The sequence below is a fragment of the Rhineura floridana genome, chromosome 3 (assembly GCF_030035675.1).
Source record: "Rhineura floridana isolate rRhiFlo1 chromosome 3, rRhiFlo1.hap2, whole genome shotgun sequence".
NCBI lineage: Eukaryota > Metazoa > Chordata > Lepidosauria > Squamata > Rhineuridae > Rhineura > Rhineura floridana.
Window position 1 is genome coordinate 3,725,734 of NC_084482.1, and position 21,958 is coordinate 3,747,691.

At 42.8% G+C, this 21,958-nt stretch overlaps 1 protein-coding gene and 1 long non-coding RNA gene across 7 annotated transcripts in view; one reads left to right on the plus strand and one right to left on the minus strand.

Moving 5' to 3' along the window:
• DENND1C (DENN domain containing 1C) overlaps positions 1-21,958 on the minus strand; it is a 73,656-nt gene that overhangs the window by 33,630 nt on the left and 18,068 nt on the right. For all 5 annotated transcript variants that reach the window (XR_009761130.1, XM_061613909.1, XM_061613910.1 and 2 more), the window contains 7 exons: positions 20,423-20,533; positions 18,196-18,296; positions 17,251-17,296; positions 15,234-15,335; positions 10,841-10,966; positions 9,143-9,244; positions 3,521-3,608 (listed from right to left, as the gene is read on the minus strand). Coding sequence is in view for 4 of the 5 variants with exons in the window: in XM_061613909.1 (XP_061469893.1) it covers positions 3,521-3,608; positions 9,143-9,244; positions 10,841-10,966; positions 15,234-15,335; positions 17,251-17,296; positions 18,196-18,296; positions 20,423-20,533 (676 nt within the window). In the remaining variant the exon portion in view is untranslated. The remainder of the gene's footprint in view (positions 1-3,520; positions 3,609-9,142; positions 9,245-10,840; positions 10,967-15,233; positions 15,336-17,250; positions 17,297-18,195; positions 18,297-20,422; positions 20,534-21,958) is intronic.
• LOC133379177 (uncharacterized) lies at positions 555-21,223 on the plus strand. 2 transcript variants are annotated; one of them, XR_009761131.1, is made up of 3 exons: positions 555-599; positions 734-809; positions 15,249-21,223. It is a non-coding gene; the product is annotated as an uncharacterized LOC133379177 (long non-coding RNA). The 2 variants fall into 2 exon arrangements; XR_009761132.1 differs by having other exon boundaries at positions 15,258-21,223.

Genomic DNA, 21,958 nt, shown 5'->3' on the forward strand with positions numbered 1-21,958 from the left:
TCCCTCCTATTTTGGTGTCTAAAGAGAGTCAAAACTTCAGGGGGGAAAATGTCCAAACAGCTGACAAGGAGGGAATTATTCTGGATATATAAGCTGGACACCTCAATACCAAATGGTCTAAATGAGGAATTGGACTGGATGTCTATCCCAGAGCTTGGAAAAGTTACTTTTTTGAACTACAACTTCCATCAGCCCCAGCCAGCATGGTCACTGGATTGGGCTGATGGGAGCTGTAGTTCAAAAAAGTAACTTTTCCAAGCTCTGGTCTATCCTATAGATTTACACATGTTCTGGTTTTTAGAAATTTCTATTGCAATCTCCAAGCCATTGTTTGTGAACCCCTTGGGTTCTTTTTTGCATTCATTTTTCATCAAGACTTCACATTTTCCCTTCTATCTTTGTTCATTGTTTTAAGTATGGGCAGAATTAGGCTCTTCTAGAAGGGTGTGGTACTTGTTCCAGCTGTGGTTCATTTTGTGTTACATCAGTTAAGCTGCATCCTTAACTCATGACATATATATAGGCCAGCCCTTCTTTCACACATGTAATGCATTTACATGTTATTTATGAGTTTATTTTACTTCTAATTTGACCAGTGGGTGAGTTCTTTTATACGTTTGCTAATTTGGAGAGCTATATATATATATATATATATATATATATTAAATACATTATTTATATTTTTATTAAAATTTTAATTTATACTTCACCATTATTATTGATGATTATTTAGGCTCACATTCTGATGCCTTATAAAAGGACTGCAAACATTCATATATGTCAATTGTACTAGCAGCACTAGTGAATTGGTAAGTTTGTTATGTACTATTTTCAGCATTATGTATTCAATGATTTGGCTACACCCTGTGTATTAAGGGTTCGGATTTTTACCTGCTAATTTGCACTTTTTAGAATTGCACAAATAGATTCTGTTTTAGGAAGGCTTTCCTAAAGCCAAAACGTGTCTGGCTCCTTTGCTGCTTTTATCTATTTGTGGTGTGCTTCTTAGGTACCTCTGTTGTAACCCAGTTTTCTTGGTGTGCATTTTATTGGCAGTTTTACTGTTTTTATTCATTTGTGGAATTGTTTTGCTTAGCGTTCGTGTTCTGTATGTTTTGTGGTTATGACTACTTATTATTGTTTTTGTATGTTTGTACCATGTTTTTATTATATTTTATTCATTAACTACCACTTATAGTATGCCCGTCTATTAAAAGTGCCTAAGTATTTCACTTTGGGCATGTTGGTATATTCTGTCCTTCATTAGACATTTTTTCTTACTTCAGTATTTATTTGTATATTGTTTCTAGCGTGTTCATACCTTGATTTTTGCTTTTTTTCTTGTCATTTCCATCAAGGATCATTTTTCTTTTTCTGATTTGTGCCAGGCTTCAGGGAGGATGTACAATTTGGCCCCTGATTGGTTAATTGCCTTTGGCCTGTGGCTGGGGGATTTTGCCATAGTTATAGGCAGAAAACTCTAATTCTTGTTCCTCTGCTGGGTTTTATCATGCCTACTTGATGTTGCCTGGTGAGGTTCCATTTTACCACTGACTATCCTGGCTGTTATCTGTTTGAGGAGAGGTGGCTAACCAACTGCAAGTCTTTTTTGTAAGTAGTAGCCCAGGCTAGCTAGTCTTTGTTGTTTTTCTATTGTGATTGAACTCTCTATGTTTTACCTTGTCTCTCTTGGGTGTGGATATTAAGGAACCATTTTGCTGCTGTAACTGTGTACCTCTTTTATTCTTCAATAAACTTACTTCTATTTACCAGTGTGTACCAGGAGAAGGTCGGTTCTGAATCTGGTACTTTGACCATTGACCACAACTACTGTATAACTGGTTCCAGGCTCCAGACCAAGGGCTGTCTCCTTGGCTCTTGCCCTTTAGAATTTCTGGCAAGTTTCCTAGGCTCTGAGTCTCCCCTTGGCTCAGAGTGGTTAACCAGTATAGGGGTGGTGGCAACTATCTGGCCTGCAGAGCTGTTGTGAGCGTGCACAGCCTTGGCAGAGAAAGATATCTTGCCAGGATCAATTGCCCTGGGTAGGGAATTGGCTCCTGGGATGGTGAAAGGTGGGAGGAGGACCCCCGTCTGTCATCAGACTGTAGTGTTTTTAATTGCTGTTTAAGACATTTTAACTTACGTTGTATACCACTTAGAGTTTCATTTAAATATAAGCGGTATATAAATTGTCTAAATAAAATAAATAAATAGTGTATCATTGGAAAGCTGTGGCTAATCACACCTTCCCAGCATGCAGTAAAACACACACACACCAGATGTAAAGAGTATATAAGCCTTTTCTAATATTGAAGTCCCTTCTGTACAGAAAATGAAAAGTGGTCCCCAGGGAAGCCTGACTTTATAAAACTCACCTTTATACTTCTGGTTCTCTAATATTACAGTTGGAAACAAAATATTTGCCTCTCTTGTTCCTTCTAGAACCAGTCACAACTGAGGGCTCATGATGCATGCTTCTTTTGAAATAAGAAATTGTAATATCCCACAAGTTTAAATTTTTAAAACTTCTCTACATTATTGTATTGGGAGCCTGTAATAATGCTTCCACTCTAGCCTTTCCCCCCTAGTATAGTGACTGACACTATTGGCTCGCTTTGTTGCTGATAATCCTTCACATTTATCCCAAAATCATGGCTGGTGTTCCTGCTGTTCCCTGCCCCCCTGCTCGGCCCCTCCCAATATGTCATCCTGTTATTTCCATCTCTGAATTTTAGCGACTTTTGCCATTTCCATCAGAAGTTAACTACTGTCCAAAGTAACATCACATTATCTGAAGTCTGAAGTAACTTCATATTATGATATCACTTGGTTTGTAGGTGTGGTTTATGATGCAATAGCATGGAGCTCCATTCCCGGTTCCAAAATGCTATCTCTCCACCATTATTTTATCTCCATCCTCCAGTGCACATGCATAGCAACAACATACAAATTGCTCTGGTTTTCTGTTCACAGTGTGATGTATGCGCAGTCAAGCACTCAATTGCTTTTTTGTTCCAGGGACCGCTAATCATGAGCTTGTGCATGTGCTTTGCAAATATTAAAATAAAAAGGCTGGTCAGACTGCCCAGTTTTATCTTTTCAAGAATGATTGTGAGGACAGAAGTTGTGGGAGGTTAAAAAGAACAAAATCAAATGGGTGCATAGGATCATTAAGGACAAAGTCAAATGCAAAAGACTGTGGCAAAATATCCCACTAGGACTGCTAGAGAGTGCTAGGGTTATATCCAGCTAAGTTATATTCAGAACAGACCCAGTGACATTAAGAAAACTAAATTAACTATGCCCATTATTTTCAGTGGGTCTCCTCAAAGGAGGACTAAAATTAGCTACAACCCCTTATGTGGAAGCACCAATATTTTGTTGCTACTGTTGTTGAAACATAACATTTTAAGTAGCCCACAACGTGAAGGTGTCAAGGAGGCCATGCGACTAGGGGCTGTGGTTTGGTACGAGAGTTGCAGCTCCAAGGCCTTAGCCATCAAGCTGGATTCTGCATTACCTGGGGACAGGCTTTTATTGATTTCCTGCTCAAAGAGGTCGGAGAAGTCCTTCCCTGCATTCAGCTTCTCCAGGCGGTCATCCAGGAACTGGCAGAGTTTAGGGTGGATGCAAGGTTGGGGAGAGACACATAGAAGGAGAGCCATTAGAAAGTGCTGGAAGGAGTCATTGTCCATGGAAGGAGGAAGCACACACAGGGGAACAGCCCAGGGATGAGCACACAAGCAAAGGGAAAACACTTCAGTGTCTTATGTCTGGACTGGAGATACCTCATCAGAAATAGGGGGAATTTGATAATGGTTCTCAAATTGTGGGCCAGGCCTTAAGGGACAGCTCCTTAAGAGGTTTTCAAATTCCAAAGAAGAATAAGACATAGAAACAGGTACAGCCTTTGCCTCACTCCCAAATCAGCCAAAGTCTAGGAGGGGAACATGCGCCTGGCAGAGGGAGGACCCACAGTGATCCACATAGGATTTGTGGGAGGATGACTGCAACCACATTGACCCATCATTCCAAGGGTTATTTGTAAAGAAAAAAATCCAGATGCAACTGCTTCTTCTTATGATGCCTCCCACTGTGCAGGGTTTCAGAACTGGGATGAAAAGGGCTCATTTTGTTGTTGCCAGCATTATTATCACAATCTACAGGTCCCTGCATGGAGCATCAGGTTGTCTGTACACAACTCCACTAAGGATCTCTGCATGTTTGCTTGTGGGACGGATCATCCCCAAGTTCAAAAATTTGAGGAACACGAACCTAAGAGCTTATTAGAATGGGACGAGACACAAAATGAGAGAACAGCAGCAGAAGGCTCAGCTAAGGGGTAGGAATGGAAGGAGATGTCAATTTCAAGTTCTCTCCCTTTCTCATTTTTGCAATCTTCAGTTCTCCACATTTCTGTAGCAATGTGTAGTTGTTTTTTTTAAATCCTCATGAAAAATGTTCAGCATTTCCATGTAAATGTTTCCTCATAAACATATTTTGTATGCAGTTTTGACTAATGTACGTTTTCCACAAACAATTTCTCCTAATACAATGGATTTATTTTCACTGTTGTATTCATTCTTATGCACACTTTCCCCTAATATATACATTTTTGGTAAACAGTTTTTGGTTGAAGAACTGCACCATGAAATTCAAAGTGCAGATTTCGAAGGATGGCTGTGTTTTGGTTCTCATGTTTTGGAAAGTGCAAATTTGATAGATTCAGTTTTATATGTTAACAATTTAATTTCTCTCCCATCCCTATTAAGGAATAACATCACTATATTATGGGAATTCATTATTTATCATTTATATAGCATCATCCATGAATATGATACTTTACAGAGTGACATAAGCAAAAGAGACAGTTCTCTCTTCTGGAGAAATGTATGATCTCATTTTTAAAGAGGGGGTGTTGGGTAAAGGAGATAACAAAGTGTTAAGACAGTGGGACTGTTTAAATGTTTTAAATAAGGGTAACCAGAGAGAAGTATTTAGGCTTCATTTCAGTGTGGCAAACAGATGAAAGAGCTAAGCCAGAGGTAGCTAATATGGTAACCCTCTAGATGCTGCTGGACTCAATCGGCCCTAGCTGTCGTGGTCATGGATGATGGGAGTTGCAGTCCAACAGCATCTGGAGGGCACCACCTTGGCTACTCATAGGTCAAGCCACTTGTTTATTTAAAAGCACCTTACTGCTGAATATTTAAAAAAACCTCCAAGCAGTGTACAACTTATAAATAATACAATTAAAACAAAAATACATAAAACCAGTAAAACAGTAATGTAAAAGCTTATAGAAACCAACAGAACAGGAATTCAGATAATTCCAATAAATCAAAACCAGTTCTGATCTTGTGGGTCAGGGAAAGCCCAGGCAAAAAGATAAGTCTTTACAAGAGGTCTGAACCAGCTGATGGTTGCTGCTTCATGTGTGGCGACAGAGGGAAGGACATTCCATAGTACAGGGGCAAAACCAGAAAATGCATAGGAATGAGAAAGCACTGTAATAGTACTGGCAGACCCAATGAGTATAATAAAGACTCACTAATAGGCAAAAAACCTTGCGGTTTAAGAACATACCTATAGCCCACAGCTATTCTATCAAACTTTAAAAAGCAGGGAAATTGGGCAGCTATAGTGAATGCACCAGGGGAGCAGGAGACCTGAACTCCTCTCTGAGATATTGTACTGCCCTACAAATTGGTCAAAATGCAAACACCATTTGGGTTGGTCTTTCACAGTCCAATCCACTTCCTGTAGCTTGGAAGAATTTGGTAACATGTGCCTCTGAGCATATGGTGAGTGGTGGCAACACTTGCCATCTCCAAAGATAGAGAATTATATTTTTGTATGTTTGTTGGTGTTCTTACTTTGCTTCTTTCCTGTGTTATTAATGTTTCTACAGAGAATCTACACTAGAAAATTTTATTTCCCTCGTTATTCATCCCAGAAATCTGTGTCAAATTTATTTTTATTAATTTCAAAGCCCTTTTATTGGTCAGTGTCATATGATGGTGAAGACAGCCTTTTGTGTTTCAAATTGGAGGTTATGTTTTATTTCTATTTTGGGTGCATTAACAGTGGAATTTGGACCTGCAGTTTGATGAAAAATCAGACTGATTCCAATATGTTGCTACTTCAGCAATGACTCTAGCTGTTGGGGAAAAAGAGGATGCATATTTTCAGCCTGCTATGTTTAAACCACTTCATTTACAACACAGGGCACAGTCAATGAAAAACATAGAGCACACCTAGCATTTTGCTAGAATATATTTCACCTCCCACTGTTTTATTTTGTGCAAATTGATACACTCCTGAGGTCCACTGGAGACTATTCTGCAGAAGTCAGTGCCATTATTCCACAATTATGTTTGGAGTTTTTTTAGTGTAAATTTTGCAAAGAGTTGCTGTACTTCACATATTCACAGAAACAAAAGAAAATGATTTCCTATAGGAAACTTCACTAAAATTGCAAAGGAAATCAGACATATTCAAAGTGACCATCTGAACTATATCAACTGTCTTAATAATGTTGCTTCCTCCCTGCTAAAACAAGATCAGAACAGCACATGTCTTGTTTCTATTATTTGGGCTGATTGCAGGCGTTGCCACCACTCACCATATGCTCAGAGGCACATGTTACCAAATTCTTCCAAGCTACACAGGAAGTGGATTGGACTGTGTAAGACCAACCCAAATAGTGTTTGCATATTGACCAATTTGTAGGGCGGTCCAGTATCTCAGAGAGGAGATCAGGTCTCCTGCTCCCCTGGTGCATTCACTATAGCTGCCCAATTTCCCTGCTTTTTAAAGTTTGATAGAATAGCTGTGGGCTATAGGTATGTTCTTAAACCGCAATGTTTTTTGCCTATTAGTGAATTTCCCTGCTTTTTAATCCGGGAGGTAAGAAATGGGATCCTGTCTAAGTTTGCTGAGAATGGATGGATCATTTGCATGCTTATTGAGTTCAATGGGATTTACTCCCCTGCAATCATGCTTAGGATAGGTGAAACTGACCACAGAGGATGGGGAGGGGAGGAGGAGGAGGAGGGAGGGGAGGAAATGCAGAGGGGAGGACTGGGAGGGGAGCAGGCAGGATGGGGAGGGGAGGAGAAGGACAGGTTTGATCATTTGAATGTTTATTAAATTCAGTGCGATTTACTCCCACGCAATCATGTTTAGGATAGGTAAAACTGAACGGGGGGAGACGGAGGACTGGAGTGGGCAGGGGAGGAGGAAGGGAGAGGAGAGGAGAGGGGGAAGCAGGTCTGATCATTTGCATGCTTATTTTCAATGGGATTTACTCCTATGCAATCTTGGTTAGGACAGGAAACACTGACCATGGGGGAGGAGGAGTGGGAGTGGGAAGGAGCGTATTGGAGGGGGGCAAAGGAAGGTGGAGGGGAGGGCAGGTTTGATCATTTTCATGCTTATAGAGTTTAATGGTATTTACTTCCGTGCAATCATGTTTAAGATAGGTAAAACTGACCGTGGGGAGGAGGGGGAAGGGGAAGGGGAAAGAGGGGATTGGAAGGGGATGGGGAGTGAGGGGCAAAGGAAGGGGGAGGGAAGGGGCAAGAGGAGGGGATAGGAGGAAGGAGAAGGGAGGGTGGGTTTGATCATTTGCATATTTTTTGAGTTCAGTGGGATTTATTTCTATGCAATCATGTTTGAAAATGAAAATGGACTGCCTTCAAGTCAATCCCCACCTATTGCGACCCTTTGAATAGGATTTTCATGGTAAACGGTATTCAGAGGTGATTTCACCATTGCCTTCCTCTGAGGCTAAGGGGCAGTGACTGGCCCAAGGTCACCCAGTCAGCTTCATGGGTGTGTGGGGATTCGAACCCTGGTCTCCCAGGTCGTAGTCCAACACTGACCCAGGGAAGGGGCAGGGAGTGGGAGGGGAGGAGATTGGGTGGGTGGGCACTGGGCAGAAGGAAAGCCCCTTTCCTTTCCAAAAGGAAAACATTGTAAACAGAATCATTCTTTTTCAGGCTTTCTCTTTTTATTCTACGACAGACACATGTAGCCTCCCACCCAAATTTAAACCAAAGCTTTCCCTGGCCACATCCACACCAGGCATTTATTTCACTTTGGACAGTCATGGCTTCTCTCAAAGAATCCTGGGAAGTGTAGTTAGTGAAGGGTGCTGAGAGTTGCTAGGAGACGCCCTGTTCCCCTCACAGACCTTCAATCAGAGTGGCTGACTGTTAAACCATTCTCTCAGGGGAACAGGAGTCTCTTAGCACCCTTCACAAACTACACTTCCCAGGATTCTTTGAGGGAAGCCATGACTGTCTCACATGAAATCAAAGTCTGGTGTGGGTGTGGCCCTCTGATTAGGCAAGCCCAGCAGCTGTGAGGCTTTTAGAACACTGACAGTTGGTTCTTACTGAGCATGCTCCGCATTATCATTGGGTCCCAGCCAAAATTTATTAAATTAATTAAAAATCAGCCAGGCATTTTTTAAACTTTTAAACTGCAGAAGATGAAGGTCATAGTATGGGGCAACGTCAGTATTAGGATTACAGGTACTCTGTGAACATGGCTGATTTTTAATGAATTTCAACAGATTATGAGAACTCTCAGAAAAAAAGTCCAAAAGGGCTCTAAGGTTTTTCTCTCTCTTTTCACACTTTGAACTGTCTATTCTCTCTGACTGTTTTGTGTATCGCCATGAAAATTGACAGGGTTGTTAAGCAAGCATTTCTGAGTTCAGGACTATAAGTTATGTAAGGTTTTGTTTTGAAACGAGCTTATGGGAAGCATCAGAATGGCATGGGGGTATTTTCAATTTAACATTGCGGAATGTGAAAAATCCACGCTGGCTATAGTATACAGCCACTCTCGTGGCTGTATAAAGAGTATGTAGAAATGTTGTATGCTGGTATTTCTGCGGAGCACAGAGAGAGGAAAGTATGTGGGTCACCATAGTTAAAGAGATGCCAAAAATGCATAAAGCAAGCAGCTTTGTGCTCTTTTGCATATTGTACTCTGGCTGTGGGGCGGGCGGGTGAGATAAGCTGATTTGTGAAGGCTGCTCCTTCAGGGGATGAGGGAACTAGACATGATTGTGTGTCCTTATGATGGTTGTATGCTTGGAGACCTGCTAGGGCATGCCCCAGATGCATACCTGCTTGAAGAGCTGTAGGTGCACAGCCCGCTGGAAGAAGGCCTGCATGGCACTGGACCCTTGCTGCAGGAAGGTGTCTTGGCAAAAGGAGATGAGCTCTCCCTGCAGAGAAAGAGAGAGGTAGTAAGTTGATAGTGAGTGTGACCAGAGCAAATCAAGAGAGATCCATAGTGAGTGGTCGTATGGTATGAGAGGTTATTTCCAGATGACCTGCTTACTGAGCATTCATCATGATTTGTTTGCACAAAGTTTGTGGGGAAGTTAGATGATGTTGGCTATTTAAGGAGTATTCATTCCAATTTGTTCGCAGGGAGGTTAGATGGCATCGTGTGAAGCAAGTGTTCTCTCACACTTTTCAGTGCATTTTCCCATCACTTTCCTTATCACGCAAGTCTGATTTTGGTGGGAAAATGGGTTCTAAAAGCTCTCTTGCTTATTTAAAATCATTTTAAAAAAACAAATGCCAGATAATAAGTTTTGGAAAAGTGGGATGCATTTTGCTCAGTAAAAAATAAAGATTTTTTAAAAAATAACTAAATGAACTCTGATGGAATTGTTGCTTTTAAGCTTTCTGCTAAGATTTTCTTTTCTTTTGAAAATATACGTGTTTACTTTTCATCTTACTAAACAAATTGAAAAGTTACAAAACTTTGTGTGTGTGTGTTTAAGCGAGAGAGAGACAGCACTCTCTACTACTTTACTCCAATGATGTTATTGGCTAGTGCCTTAGATACCTGACCAAACACACACACACACATCCTTCATTGAGGGAAGTGCTTTTTCCCCAAGTAAGAAATTGCATTTGCTACTAGTAAACCAGTTTAATCAGAGCCTACTGAACAAATACAGTAATAATAAAAGCAATGGTTGAACACTGATGGTGCCATGATGGTTCCTTGTCCCCTCCCCCCGCTGTATGTTTGTCCAGGGAAGTTTTAGAGCCTGTCATTTTCTACTTATGCCTTGCTTTGGTTAACATAATCTCTCCCCAATATAATTAATCTGACAAAAAGAGCACTTTCGCACTCATAGCCCAAAGCAGGTCCTCCTTCAGTTGCTTTCTAAAGTGAAAATAAACCCTGCCTTGAACAGAATGCCCAGTCATGTGGCAATGTCTGAATTTTGGTTTTTCTTTCACATGAACAATTATCAGATAATTAACATAAATGCTGGAAGGAGAGGGGGAGTGTTGTGTGTGGCTCAAAGGTATGAAAATAAGAACATAAGAACATAAGAAGAGCCTGCTGGATCAGGCCAGTGGCCCATCTAGTCCAGCATCCTGTTCTCACAGTGGCCAACCAGGTGCCTGGGGGAAGCCCGCAAGCAGGACCCGAGTGCAAGAACACTCTCCCCTCCTGAGGCTTCCGGCAACTGGTTTTCAGAAGCATGCTGCCTCTGACTGGCCAAAGAAAAACTTACTAAGTTCTTTTAAATTAGCCATTTTTAGCTGTGCCTTTAAGACCAGTTTTATTAGTAGATTTCTGCACTTCAAGCTCTTAAAAGGCAAAAAAGCAGGCTAGAACAGTTTCTCTCTCTCTACCCCACTTGCTAATTTTATGTCTCTTCTGAAATGCCCCCCTTCCTTCCCTTCTAAAATGCTTCTGTGATGAAAAGGGAGCTCCTGCACGTGTTGCTATTTCCCTTCCATCTGGTGGGCTGAATCAAGAGAAACAACCCAGTGGGAGCCAATCTACTCACTGGGCTACAAATGAGTGCATCTCGGTAGCAGCCAAACAGCAGTGCCTGTGCCCTGAGGAAAGCTTGGGCGACTCCATCCCCAGTAGTCACCATCTGTTTCTTCAACTGGAACTTCAGTAAAGAGACCTATGGAGGGAGAGGAGAAGGATACAAGCTCTTCCTTGATCCCATGGGCCCTTTACACACAATCACAAGATTGTATCAACCACAATTTATACTCAGAAGTCCCAGTCGAGCATCAATAGCATGACAGGCCCCTGTTATATGTCCCACCACCCAAAAGAGTTGGGTTGCCATATTGCCCGGTTAGCCGGGTTTTACCCGGATTCTATGCATGCCACCTGGCGCCCGGCTAGCCCCTTAGGTGGCCCGGATTCTCAGCTTTAATTTAAAAAAAAATTAAGTTTCTAGGTGGTCCGGTTCTCGAGATATGCATAAAAACGTCAGCCGCCCCCCGACTATTAAATCTTTCTTTAAACAGTACTGTATAGTACTACAGCACTTTCTAGCTTTAACCCCACCCATTCAGCATTGCAGCCAATCAGAGAAGCCAGGATTGTTTCAGTTTCTTTGACCTGAGGCAGTGTCTAGAAAACAAAATGGTGGTCCCCCCCCCTTACCTGAAAATCTCATACATTGGGTAAGTATATACATTTCAGTTTTTTTTCCTCTTGTGTGCAGGAGTCAGATCTCGGGCAGTGTTTTGAAAACCTTCCCAATGCTTGCTTTTTGTAAAAGCAATGCTAATCCCATATGCCCAGAGTAAATCCCATTGAATTCAATAGGACTTACTTTTGAGTAGATATGGTTATGAATGTGCTGAAAATCAATGGGACTTTGGAGTGAATGTAAAAAAGAATTGTGTTTGTGTTCTAACTCTTTCTGCCCCCTTCTCCAGTCCTATTTTAAAGCAAGTAGGCAGGGCTTACTTAGGTATTACAGTTTTTATTCTGTAGGAAAGGAATACTGATTTTTTTTAAACTAATACTGATTTTTCTGCAATGACCAACTGGTTTGACAATAAACTATTATATGGGCTGTATGTATTTATACATCTGCAGTGTGTGTGTGTGTGTGTGTGTATGGAGTCTTTGATATTTTATATGTTTTTTGCTTTGTACATCGCTCAGAGTGGCTGGGTAGCCAGCCAGTTGAGCGACAAAGAAATTGAATAAATAAATAAATAAATAAACACTCCTGTGAGGTAGGGTTGAAAACCAAGGCAGCTCACAACAAGAAATAAAGCCATTTAAAATCCAATAACCATAAAAACAAGTATAAACAGTTGCAAAACAGCGTAAAGTGGCATGATTTGGAATTTTGGGTTGTGTGAATGAAGTTGCTTATCACTTGAGGTTGCATTTCTGTCCCTGTTTGAGTAAGCCCCACAGAATACACTGGGACCTGCTTCTGAATAAATAAACCTAGGATTGCACTATAAATATCTTTACAATTTGTGTAAATAATAAATATATTTGATAGTCATGCTTATATAAATATTTCTTCATTTATCATATTTTTGGTTTTTGGTTAGGAATCCTGACTGGTTGTGAGATGCTTAGTTTTTGCCTTACTCGTAGGAATCTTGTTGTGGTTGGTATGGTATTACATTTAGGAAAGTGTTACTGCCTTCTGTGTTTTTTTTCCCTATTTGCATTTCACTTATCTTTAACCTCACTCCGTTACAGCCATAGAAGCAACAGCAGCATATGCAAGATAATTAACTCCCATTAGTGATAAGAGCAAGAAATTATAATTATTATTTCAATTAAAACAAGAGGCTTATCAATACTTTGAAGAGGACCAGATATTTATTTTCTTTCTGAGCCCAGGACTGGGTCTTTCATGATGCCCGGGGGGGGAGGGGGGAGCAGGAGAGTAGTCGATAAGACAGACATCTTGGTAATCTAATTAGCAAGGTATGTGTGGGGTTGTTGCACACTTCCAGGCCCAGTTTCATTTTGAGTATGGAGGTGGAACCTGTGTAGATGTGGTTGATCAAAGGGAGAAGAAATTTTGAGTTAAGCAAAGCTCTGCTTTTATAAAACCTAAGAAACATACAGATACTTTGAATGTCTGAGTGCCTGCACCAGTGGAATACTGGAGGAACTTGTAAAGCTTGCTGCAACAGTATTTAGAACTGAGCATGTGGTGTGAAAGACTCCTTTTTCTAACATTTTGGCTTCTTGTTTTTCTCCACCCACCACATCTTTGAAATATATCGTATATGGTTAACCGTACTGCTGCCCTGACTTACTTTATGTTTGTTGCTATTTTGTGTTTTTATTATGTTTTTATATTGATTGTGTATTTTTATTGTTTTTATTATATTTGTAAGCTGTGCTGAGCTCTGTTTTTAACAGCAAAAGGGCAGGATATAAATTCTCTTAATCAAACAATAAATACTCCATAGTGTTGGAAACTAGAGTCTAGGCATTTAAGGCTGAAAATGTTGCTTTTTAAAAAAAGATTTCTCACATCTTTCCCCAGCTTTTGGTGGTAATTCCTAGGCACAAAAACAAAACAACTGGACAATCCAAATATTAATATGCAGATATTTGCATAATATGCAAATAATATGCAGATATTTGCATAACATGCAAATACTTTAAATAATATGCAAATTAACCTGCCCGGATTTGTGGAACTGGAATATGGCAACCCTACAAAAGAGGTTCAGTTTGTAGGAACACAGGACAGGGCCTTTTCTGTGGCAGCACCCAAGTTACAGAATTCCCTCCCTCAGGACTGGACAGATTAGGGAGGCACCACCCTTGATAACTTTTAGGGAGGTAGCAAAAACACTGTTGTTCCACTTGACTTTTCATGGTTTTTAATTTAAGACTGTTTTTTAACTCTGTAACATAGGAAGCTGCCTTATACTGACCATTTGTCCATCTAGTTCTGTCTTGTCAACACTGACTGGCAGCTGTTCTCCAGGATTTCAGGCAGGGGATTCTCCCAACTCAACCTAGAAATGCCAGAGGTTGGACCTGGGGCCTTCTGCATGCAATGTACTCTACCACTCTGCTTTTCTTGGTTTTTAGTGTTTAATTTTAATTCTCTTACTGGTTTTGTGGTATTTCTTTGTCTTGCCAACTGCCTTGGGGCCCCTTGTTACAACCAAAAGATAGTATACAAATGTTTTGATAAACATAAAAATAAATATCCTATCCCCTTGGATATCCTGACCCCTTGGGCCTTGGCATAGGGGGGGGTTGTCCTGAAACCCCACAAAGGGAAATTGAGATATGATGGAAACATACGTGTTATAATCAAGAAAGCTTTGTTTCAGCATCAGGTCTTGGAAGGTGCAGCAAAAAATGGTTCACAAGGCGTAAGCTTTAGACTGAGAAATGTTTCAGTATGCAGCTTTGCAAATGATAAGTTTGCAGAGTTATTAGCCATCAAAAGTTTTTACTAGCTTACATACAGTGTAACAAACATGTACACACACATACCCTCTGCATTAGTAATTTTTAGCCTAAAGAGGAGGAAAGCATTTGTGACCATGCTTCTGAGCCCTGTCATCAATTCCCACGAGGGGCTGCAGGTCAGAGGTAGAGCACATGCTTTGTATGCAGAAGGCCCCAGGTTCAATCTCCAGCTTCTGGAAAGACTCCTGTATGAAATGCTGCATAGATGGCACTGAGCTGAGTGGATCAATGTTTTAACTCAATATAAAGTAGCTTTCTATGATCCTAATTTTGACCAGGCCAATGGCTGTTATGAGCCTGTCATAGCACAGAGAAGTTGACACTACAGTAGTATGTTCAAAAATAGAAGTTCTCTGAAATTATTTATAATCGTATTCATTGCATGGGAATTACATTGCAATCATTAAGAGTTTGACATTCACCTGTATGAAACGTACCTGAAAAAGTTCAAACCCTGTTTAAAGTGGCTGAACACTTTATTTGGAAGTTGATGTCTGAACAGGGGAGTTAAAAAAAAAATACTAAACTGAAACAGAACTGTTTTTTAAGTAGCTCAACTCCCTAGATCAGAAAATACCAGAAAACTGTTTGCAATTTTCACACAAAATAGCAAAATAGTTCATGAGTTAAGTAGGGCCATTTCCCACCATCTGGTTCTGTTGTATTTTCACACAAGAAGAGGGTACAGGAGAAAATATTTAGGGATGCAAGGATGAATCAGTTTGTTTAAAGCAAAATTTTATTAGTTGAAACCAAAGTTCACGTTTTGAAATAACTATTAGAATTTAGTTGTGATGAGCCAAGAGGGTGGGGTAAGGAGGAAGAGAGGCTGTTAGGCAGAGAAAAGAACCAATGAAGGTTCCAAGGGAAGACCCAGAGTGCTCACAAGGACATCAAATCTACCTGCAGGGTAGTAGTAGTTATTATTTTAAAAGACTTGTGAAATCAATACTAACTACATCACTTGGGAGGTTTTCCAGGTCCTGGAAAGGCGATTCCAAGGTGTTGCTGTCAATGTTGAGAATGACGACATCTTCCAGGGCTTTGCTCCTCACCCTCTAAAGATATCCAAGAGAAAATAGAGAAACAAAGAGAGACTGTTCCCAGTCAGTTGCTAATGTTAACTGTCACCCATCTACACCTGATCTCTCATCACCCTTGGCGAGGGTTCCTTGGTTCACGACACTGAACGGTTCTTATAAGCATCATAGAAACTGAAGAGATGGATGGGCCTAAGGTACTCAACCCACCTGCTGTAAAGGCATGAGAACCCACTTACCAGCCTCCTATAGGTCAATCCTCTATCAACCTAACCCCAGCATGCCACAAGCAGGGCCATCCTGACTGCACAAGCAAGTCCAAGTAACTGCTTGGGGTGACAGTGATTTTGAGGGTCATCAAAGAAGCAGAATGCGATCCCAAAGGTTCAGGCCCCGAATCCTTTGCAATGTCACTGGCAACACTGGGATATGGCTCTTGAGTTGTTCAGTGAAGCTGCTAAGCAACTGCAAAGTGTCTTGAGCTGGCCTGGACCATTAGCAGAGGGTGAGCAACTGAAGAAAGAAGCTTGCTGAGCAAAGAGCTCCTACTGATACACCAAGCAATATGTTGCAATACGAAGTTGCAGGGACACAAAACTCCCAAGGTTACCTGGGAGAAAATTCATTTCTGAACTCAGAGATGCTGATCAGACTTAGAGTATGAGCAAAACCCATCTCATACAGTGTCCCCAGGTCTCCCGAGGCTCAGAGCGAGAGATTCAGGAGAAGGAGCCTGAGACTTGGCATATCAGGAAGGAGTTTGATAGGGTAGGGGCAAAGTCAGTGGCTCCTGATGGAGGCAGGGGATGGTGCCTGGTGCGTCAGGGGAACAGACCCTGGCTATGCTTCATAGTGGCTCAGGGATGGAGCCTGATGCATGTGGGAACAAAGCAAACAGCAAGATCTCTTGAAGCCAAGCAGAAAATAGTCTAGTCTTCCTCCTCTGGCTGTGGTCCCTCACCTGAGATTTAAATCCTTCTCTTGGAGACCATGAGAAGGAGGCTAAAACCCCTGAGGTCCAGGTCAAATATTGAGAGATGGCACTACAATTTTTCCAAAAGAACTGGGAGTGGGGGTAAGGTGAGGGATCATTCAAGACAGCTGAGTGGGAGAGCAAGATGTGGCTTACAGATATAACCCACTGGGAAGTTCTCCTGTGCAAGCCTCACATACATGCCCTTGCCCAGACCATTCATTTCAATTAGGGTTTCGCAGGAAAATTTCCTAGTGTTAATTATTGGAAGAAAGATGGCGTCATTTGAATTTTGAATTTGAATTGCTGCCCTAGGTGTCAGTGCTCTGTTGGTGTTCACCCAACCTGCTTCCCCCCCACACCCACCTATTCATGGAACACTTGATTCCTATTCTTTATTATACTGAACTTCTGTGACACACACCCTTAGGGGTCATGGTTGGGAGTGGGGCAAGAGCAACTTCTGTTTTGTTCTTTCATTTATGTTCCAGAAGGGAGATAGTTAGGGTCCTCCAGATGGCTAGGATTGACTAGCTTTACCTGTGATGCTCTGACTGACTTCCTTCCGTCACAGCCTGATATGCTTAGGGAAGCTTATCTGCCCCTCCTCCTTCTGCCCTTTGCTTCTTCTCTTCTTCGACTGTCCAAGAGAGAGGAGACATCTTTGTCTTTGCTCTCTCTCCTGAGCCATGAGGGCAATACCCAAGTCTGGGCATTGCACCTCCAACTTAGTTAGAACTAGGTATGCCTTTCCTATCTACTATGTATTTCTATAAATAAAGTAGCTTTTCTTATTTTACTAAGTCTTAAGTCTCAGTGGTCCTAATGCAGGGTAAAAGCCTGCCACTTAGTTAAACGCACACACTGGCACACACGCATCTCAGACCGTTGACGATCTCTGCTCATTTATACAAATTTACATAACAGACTGTAGGGCTCAAGATGGATTTACAAACTCACTTCCATGAGGCTGGTGTGGACTCCTATGAGGTAGGGCATGGGGGCACTGTTGAGGAAAGAAAGAAAGAGTCAGAGTTGGTTCCAGATTTGTATAGGTTCATGGCCAAGAGACTACCGATTGGGTCCTCCCAGTTTCACTTTGCCCCCGACATACAAAAAAAAGACATGTCCTTGAGAACTCATGTGTCTGCTTTAGGAGGGAATTGGGCAAGAAGGACCTCTTAACAGTCGCTGGGCCCTGGCAAGTGTCCAACCCTTCCCAGAGCTGATGCCAGAGACATAGGGCAAGCAAAATGGAGAGCAGACAGGGGCAGGAAGAGAAAGACTTCTTTCCCCCTCTTGTCTCTTAATACTCCAACTTTCCCTCCTTTTTCCTACAATAGCCTTCCGTGAAAACAGACCTCAGTTTGAGCTACGACTTCCTAAAGCACAATGGAGGCTCAGCTTCTCAAGATATGAAGTAGTAGAATTAAGACAACTGGCTAGGAGTCTATGGAAGTGCCTGTCTTGCCCTCATCCCAGAGTCTTTGCATCTGTCATCTGTTTAGTTGTATGCCACTTTTCCAGCAGGCACCCTCAAGGGCTCCCCCACGTCAGAGGGCAGGAAGGCTTGAGCCTGGACACCTTTCAATGAAGCAGTGCCTGGAAGGCACCGTGCAAGGGGATACAAAAACACCAGCAAGAAAAACATCTGTTCTCTCACTGGTACAATATAGGCCTCCATCTCTTCCTTCCTCCAAGCTTCCTCCAATTTAACCTCAAGTTAAATGGAAAGACTAGTCTGGCTTGGCCCTTAAGGGCAAATGCAGCCTTCATCACTCTGGCTGCGCTTCCTCCTTACCTGCTGTTATCAGGCTCCAGGCACTCTGTGGGATGCTTCCACCACTTTCAGTTTTATACCCCTGTTCTGCATGGAGTTTCAAAGAAGGAAATGCAATTGCTTACCAACAGTAGTCAAGGAGGTGCGAGGGCAATGCTGGGATGTAGATGTGCTGCCAGTGCATAGGATACAACATGGAGAGGGAGGCCTGCACACAGGCTGTGAGCTGCAAGGAGATAGAGACACTTTTCCCCCATTAGGACAGCCTAACCCTGCTCAGAAGCCAGATTAAATGACGGAGTACAACTACACATGGAGGGTGGAGTAAGAAAAATAAGATTTTGCCTTAATATGATGCTTCTGAGCATTGAAGGGGCTTCACATACATTGGGCCCAGTTCTGATGCAACACTAAGCCAAACTGTAGCTTATTTTATTTATTTATTTATTTAACAAGGTAAAGATCACAGCTGTTGCACTCCTGCTGTTGCCATGCTACCTGGGGCTAAGCTACGGTTGGCTTTGTGTTATGTCCAAACCCTGATGGGCCCCTGATGGGCCCACTTGATCAGACCCATTGGCAGCCATGCTTCCAAATAAAAGAGGCTCTGTGTGACTATAGCAGTGCCTCTAACAACTGCCAGTGGGCACGGCCAGCAGGTGTGAACCTACTCCTTCCTTACGTATTCCCTGAACACGTGAGGAGGGCCACGGAATACAGGAAGTCGATGGGCAGGGTCACAATGCGGTACATCCCTGTGTCCATTTTGTGTCGCACCTTCTCACATACATTGCACAACGTTAGTGTGCTTCTGAAGTGTGCAAGGCAAATGCACTTCCCTCAGCAGTGCTACACTATAGCTCCTAAAGTCCTCCCACCTCGCTTGCCCAAGTGTAGCCAATGCATTGGAAATTACTATGGTGCTATGAAGGTTCCTGGGTGATTTGGGGCTAGTTGACATCTCTCTCAGTCCGGCCTACCTAACAGGTCTGTAGTGAGAATATAATGGGGTAGCCCTCTGTTTGCACTGCCCCTGAGCTCCTGGAAGGAAGGAGTGGGATACAATTGCCATGGTAAATAGATACAGAAATGAAAATTAAAAACAGGTGCCATGTCCAAATCCCCCAAGTTACAGGATGTTCCTTACAGCTGGATTTAGCAGCTGTAGAAGCGCTACCTCTTTCCTAAAGTTGCCAGGTCTTGGGACATGATGTGAAGTGTTGGGGTCATAGTCTTCTCCTTTTCAGGCTCTAGAGCATTGGTGTCCAACACAGTTGCCACTTGCCACATGTAGTGAAATGGCTATTGACCTGTAGCAAATTGGTACTTTACTTTTGTTTGTTTTAAAATAATTTTTAAAACAACATTTTTTTTTACATGTGTATCAGTTTTTAAAAGTGTAGACCTTCCTCCCCTAACAATCACAGATTCGTCCTTGGATCCTAATCACTTTTCTGATTTTGAAGAGTACAGAATTGTTGTTGACTTCATGCATGTTCCGTTGTACCTTAACATCTACAATTCTATCTCAAGAGCTTGTGAGGCTTCTTTCTTTGGAGAGGCACCTTTTCAAGATAGATGCGATGTTGCTTCAAAGCACTCAATATTTGAAAGGTGATTCAATTGTTATGATGTGAACTCATATTTTAAATCAAAGTAAGTTTGCGGTTCTAAATAGTTATTCCAAAACTGTTTTCAATTTTTGATTCAATGTGGCTCTGCGAATCAACTTTTTCTGTGGTTAAAGTGGTGAAATTAAAATATAGGTCACAGATATTGGGCAAGAATTGGAGATTGAATTGAGATGTAGTCTAATTGATTTTATGCCTGATTTCCCTGCACTACGTAAATGAAAAGATATATCAAATTGCTCATTAATTCTATCAATAAGTAATTCAAAACAGTATTGTGTATTTCTCTACCCTCAAAAACACAGGGTTTTTTTTTTGTCATGTGGCGAAAATGTTAAACACATTTGCCAACAATTTTGGCAAGTATAAAAAAACAGTTGGACACCTCTGCTCAAGATGGAATCAGAATCCAGGGGGCGGGGATGGGGGTGGGAAGAGAGGCTTGCCTATTTTCTGCTTGTCTTGATGAAAGCTTTTGCTGTTACTTCTACCCCCATGTCCATCTGGCTCCACCAGGCTGAGCCACTGAACACAGTTAGCTCTTCCCTGACCTGCCAAGTGCCACCCCCTGCTCTCACCTGGCAACACTATTCCCTAACCCTACTAGGCAGCACCCCCTAACTCCCAGGCCTCTGCCACTTACATTTCAGGGTCTGGATCTCAGGAGGCCTGGCCCCTCTGTGAGACACCCTTCTCCCTCCCCTCATCCCCTTTTCCTCACCGTGCTGAGCTTCCTGGTGGTGAGTAGGATCCGTCGCTCATGAAGGAGGCTCGCATACAAATGCAGCATGTTGTTCACATCCACAGCCACAACAAACTCTGTCAGGTTCCTCTGCAGGAAGGAGCCATTGTCCAGTTAAGCTCTCCAATGCAGAGATTGCACACTGAGCCCCACCCCTGGTCTCCTCTGTACTCTCCGTTTCACCCAAGGCAGTACAAAGCATCCACCTCACTTGCTTCACATTGCATTTCTGACACCTTTTGTTATGGAGAGGCTTCTGTGCTTAGGAGCAGCAATAGCACTTCCCATTACTGGAAACATAGGAAGCTGCTCTATACTGCACCGGACCATTGGGTCCATCTAGCTCAGTACTGTCTGCTCTGGCTGGCATGAGCAGCTCTCTGGGGGTCTCCTGCAGCGGTCTTTCCTCTGCAGAGGTCACCTGCTACCTGACCCTTTTTAAGTGAAGATGCCAGGAATTGGATCTGGGACCTTCTGCGTGCAAGGCGTGCACTCTGCCACTGAAATACAGTCCCTCTTCTCTTGTATTGCTATGTTCAGAGCAGGTTCAGCTCTTGCATTTGCTACCTGTCATGAAGCTGCTTGAGGTACAGCAGCAGCAGCCTGTCCACAAAAACCCAGCAACTCTTCATTTTGCTCTCCTTCTCCTCTCTTCAATGTACTACAGTCCTTTCTTCCCCTTCTCTGTGCAATACCTGGTTGTTTCAAACACTTCCCACCAGGACTGGCACTAGGCATGACTGGGCCCTTGGGCACCAATCTGCCCCAGGCATGCGGCGCCTTAGTCCAATCCTCCCCCCCCATACAGGGGGCACGGGGCTAACTCTGCCATGGATCGCGGAGAGGGAGCTCCCACTCCCCCAATACAGATAACATGGGCTTCAATAAGCCTGCATGCATGCCCCACCTACCTCTTGTGTCATGTGATGTCTTGGGTGATGGCAGGCATGCACACATGGTATTAACACGTACTGGAGAGGTGGGTGGGGCATATGTGCAGGCTTATTGAAGCCCATGTTATCTGTATTGGGGGAGTGGGAGCTCCCTCTCTGCAATCTACAGCAGAGTCAGGTTGTGGGACCCAATGTTGCTGCAGATCGCAGAACAGGAGCGCCACCCTCCCACCCCAAGAAGGGGCTTTTGGCCAGGGCCCAACCTGGCCACCTCCTGGTGCCTTCCCTGCTTCCCAAGCCCCTTGTACTCCCCCCCCTTTAGGAAGTGACCTTTGCAATGAATCACTCCCTCCCCCCCAAACTGCTTGGTAGTCTTTGTAGCATTGCCAGATCATGCCTTTTCCACCTCATTCCTTGCCACTCCCCTGCCACACAATCCACAGTGCTAGCAATACAACATCCTCACTCTGCAGCTGCTGGTCCTCCTCCTCAATGTCACCCGGTTTTCCATGAGGCAGATGAGTGGATGTTGAGTGCCAGTAAAGGAGCCAGGCCTGTCTGGTCTAGCTTATTCCACCCTGCTCAAACATACATGACCCAGGTGGAACCTGGAGCTTCTCAC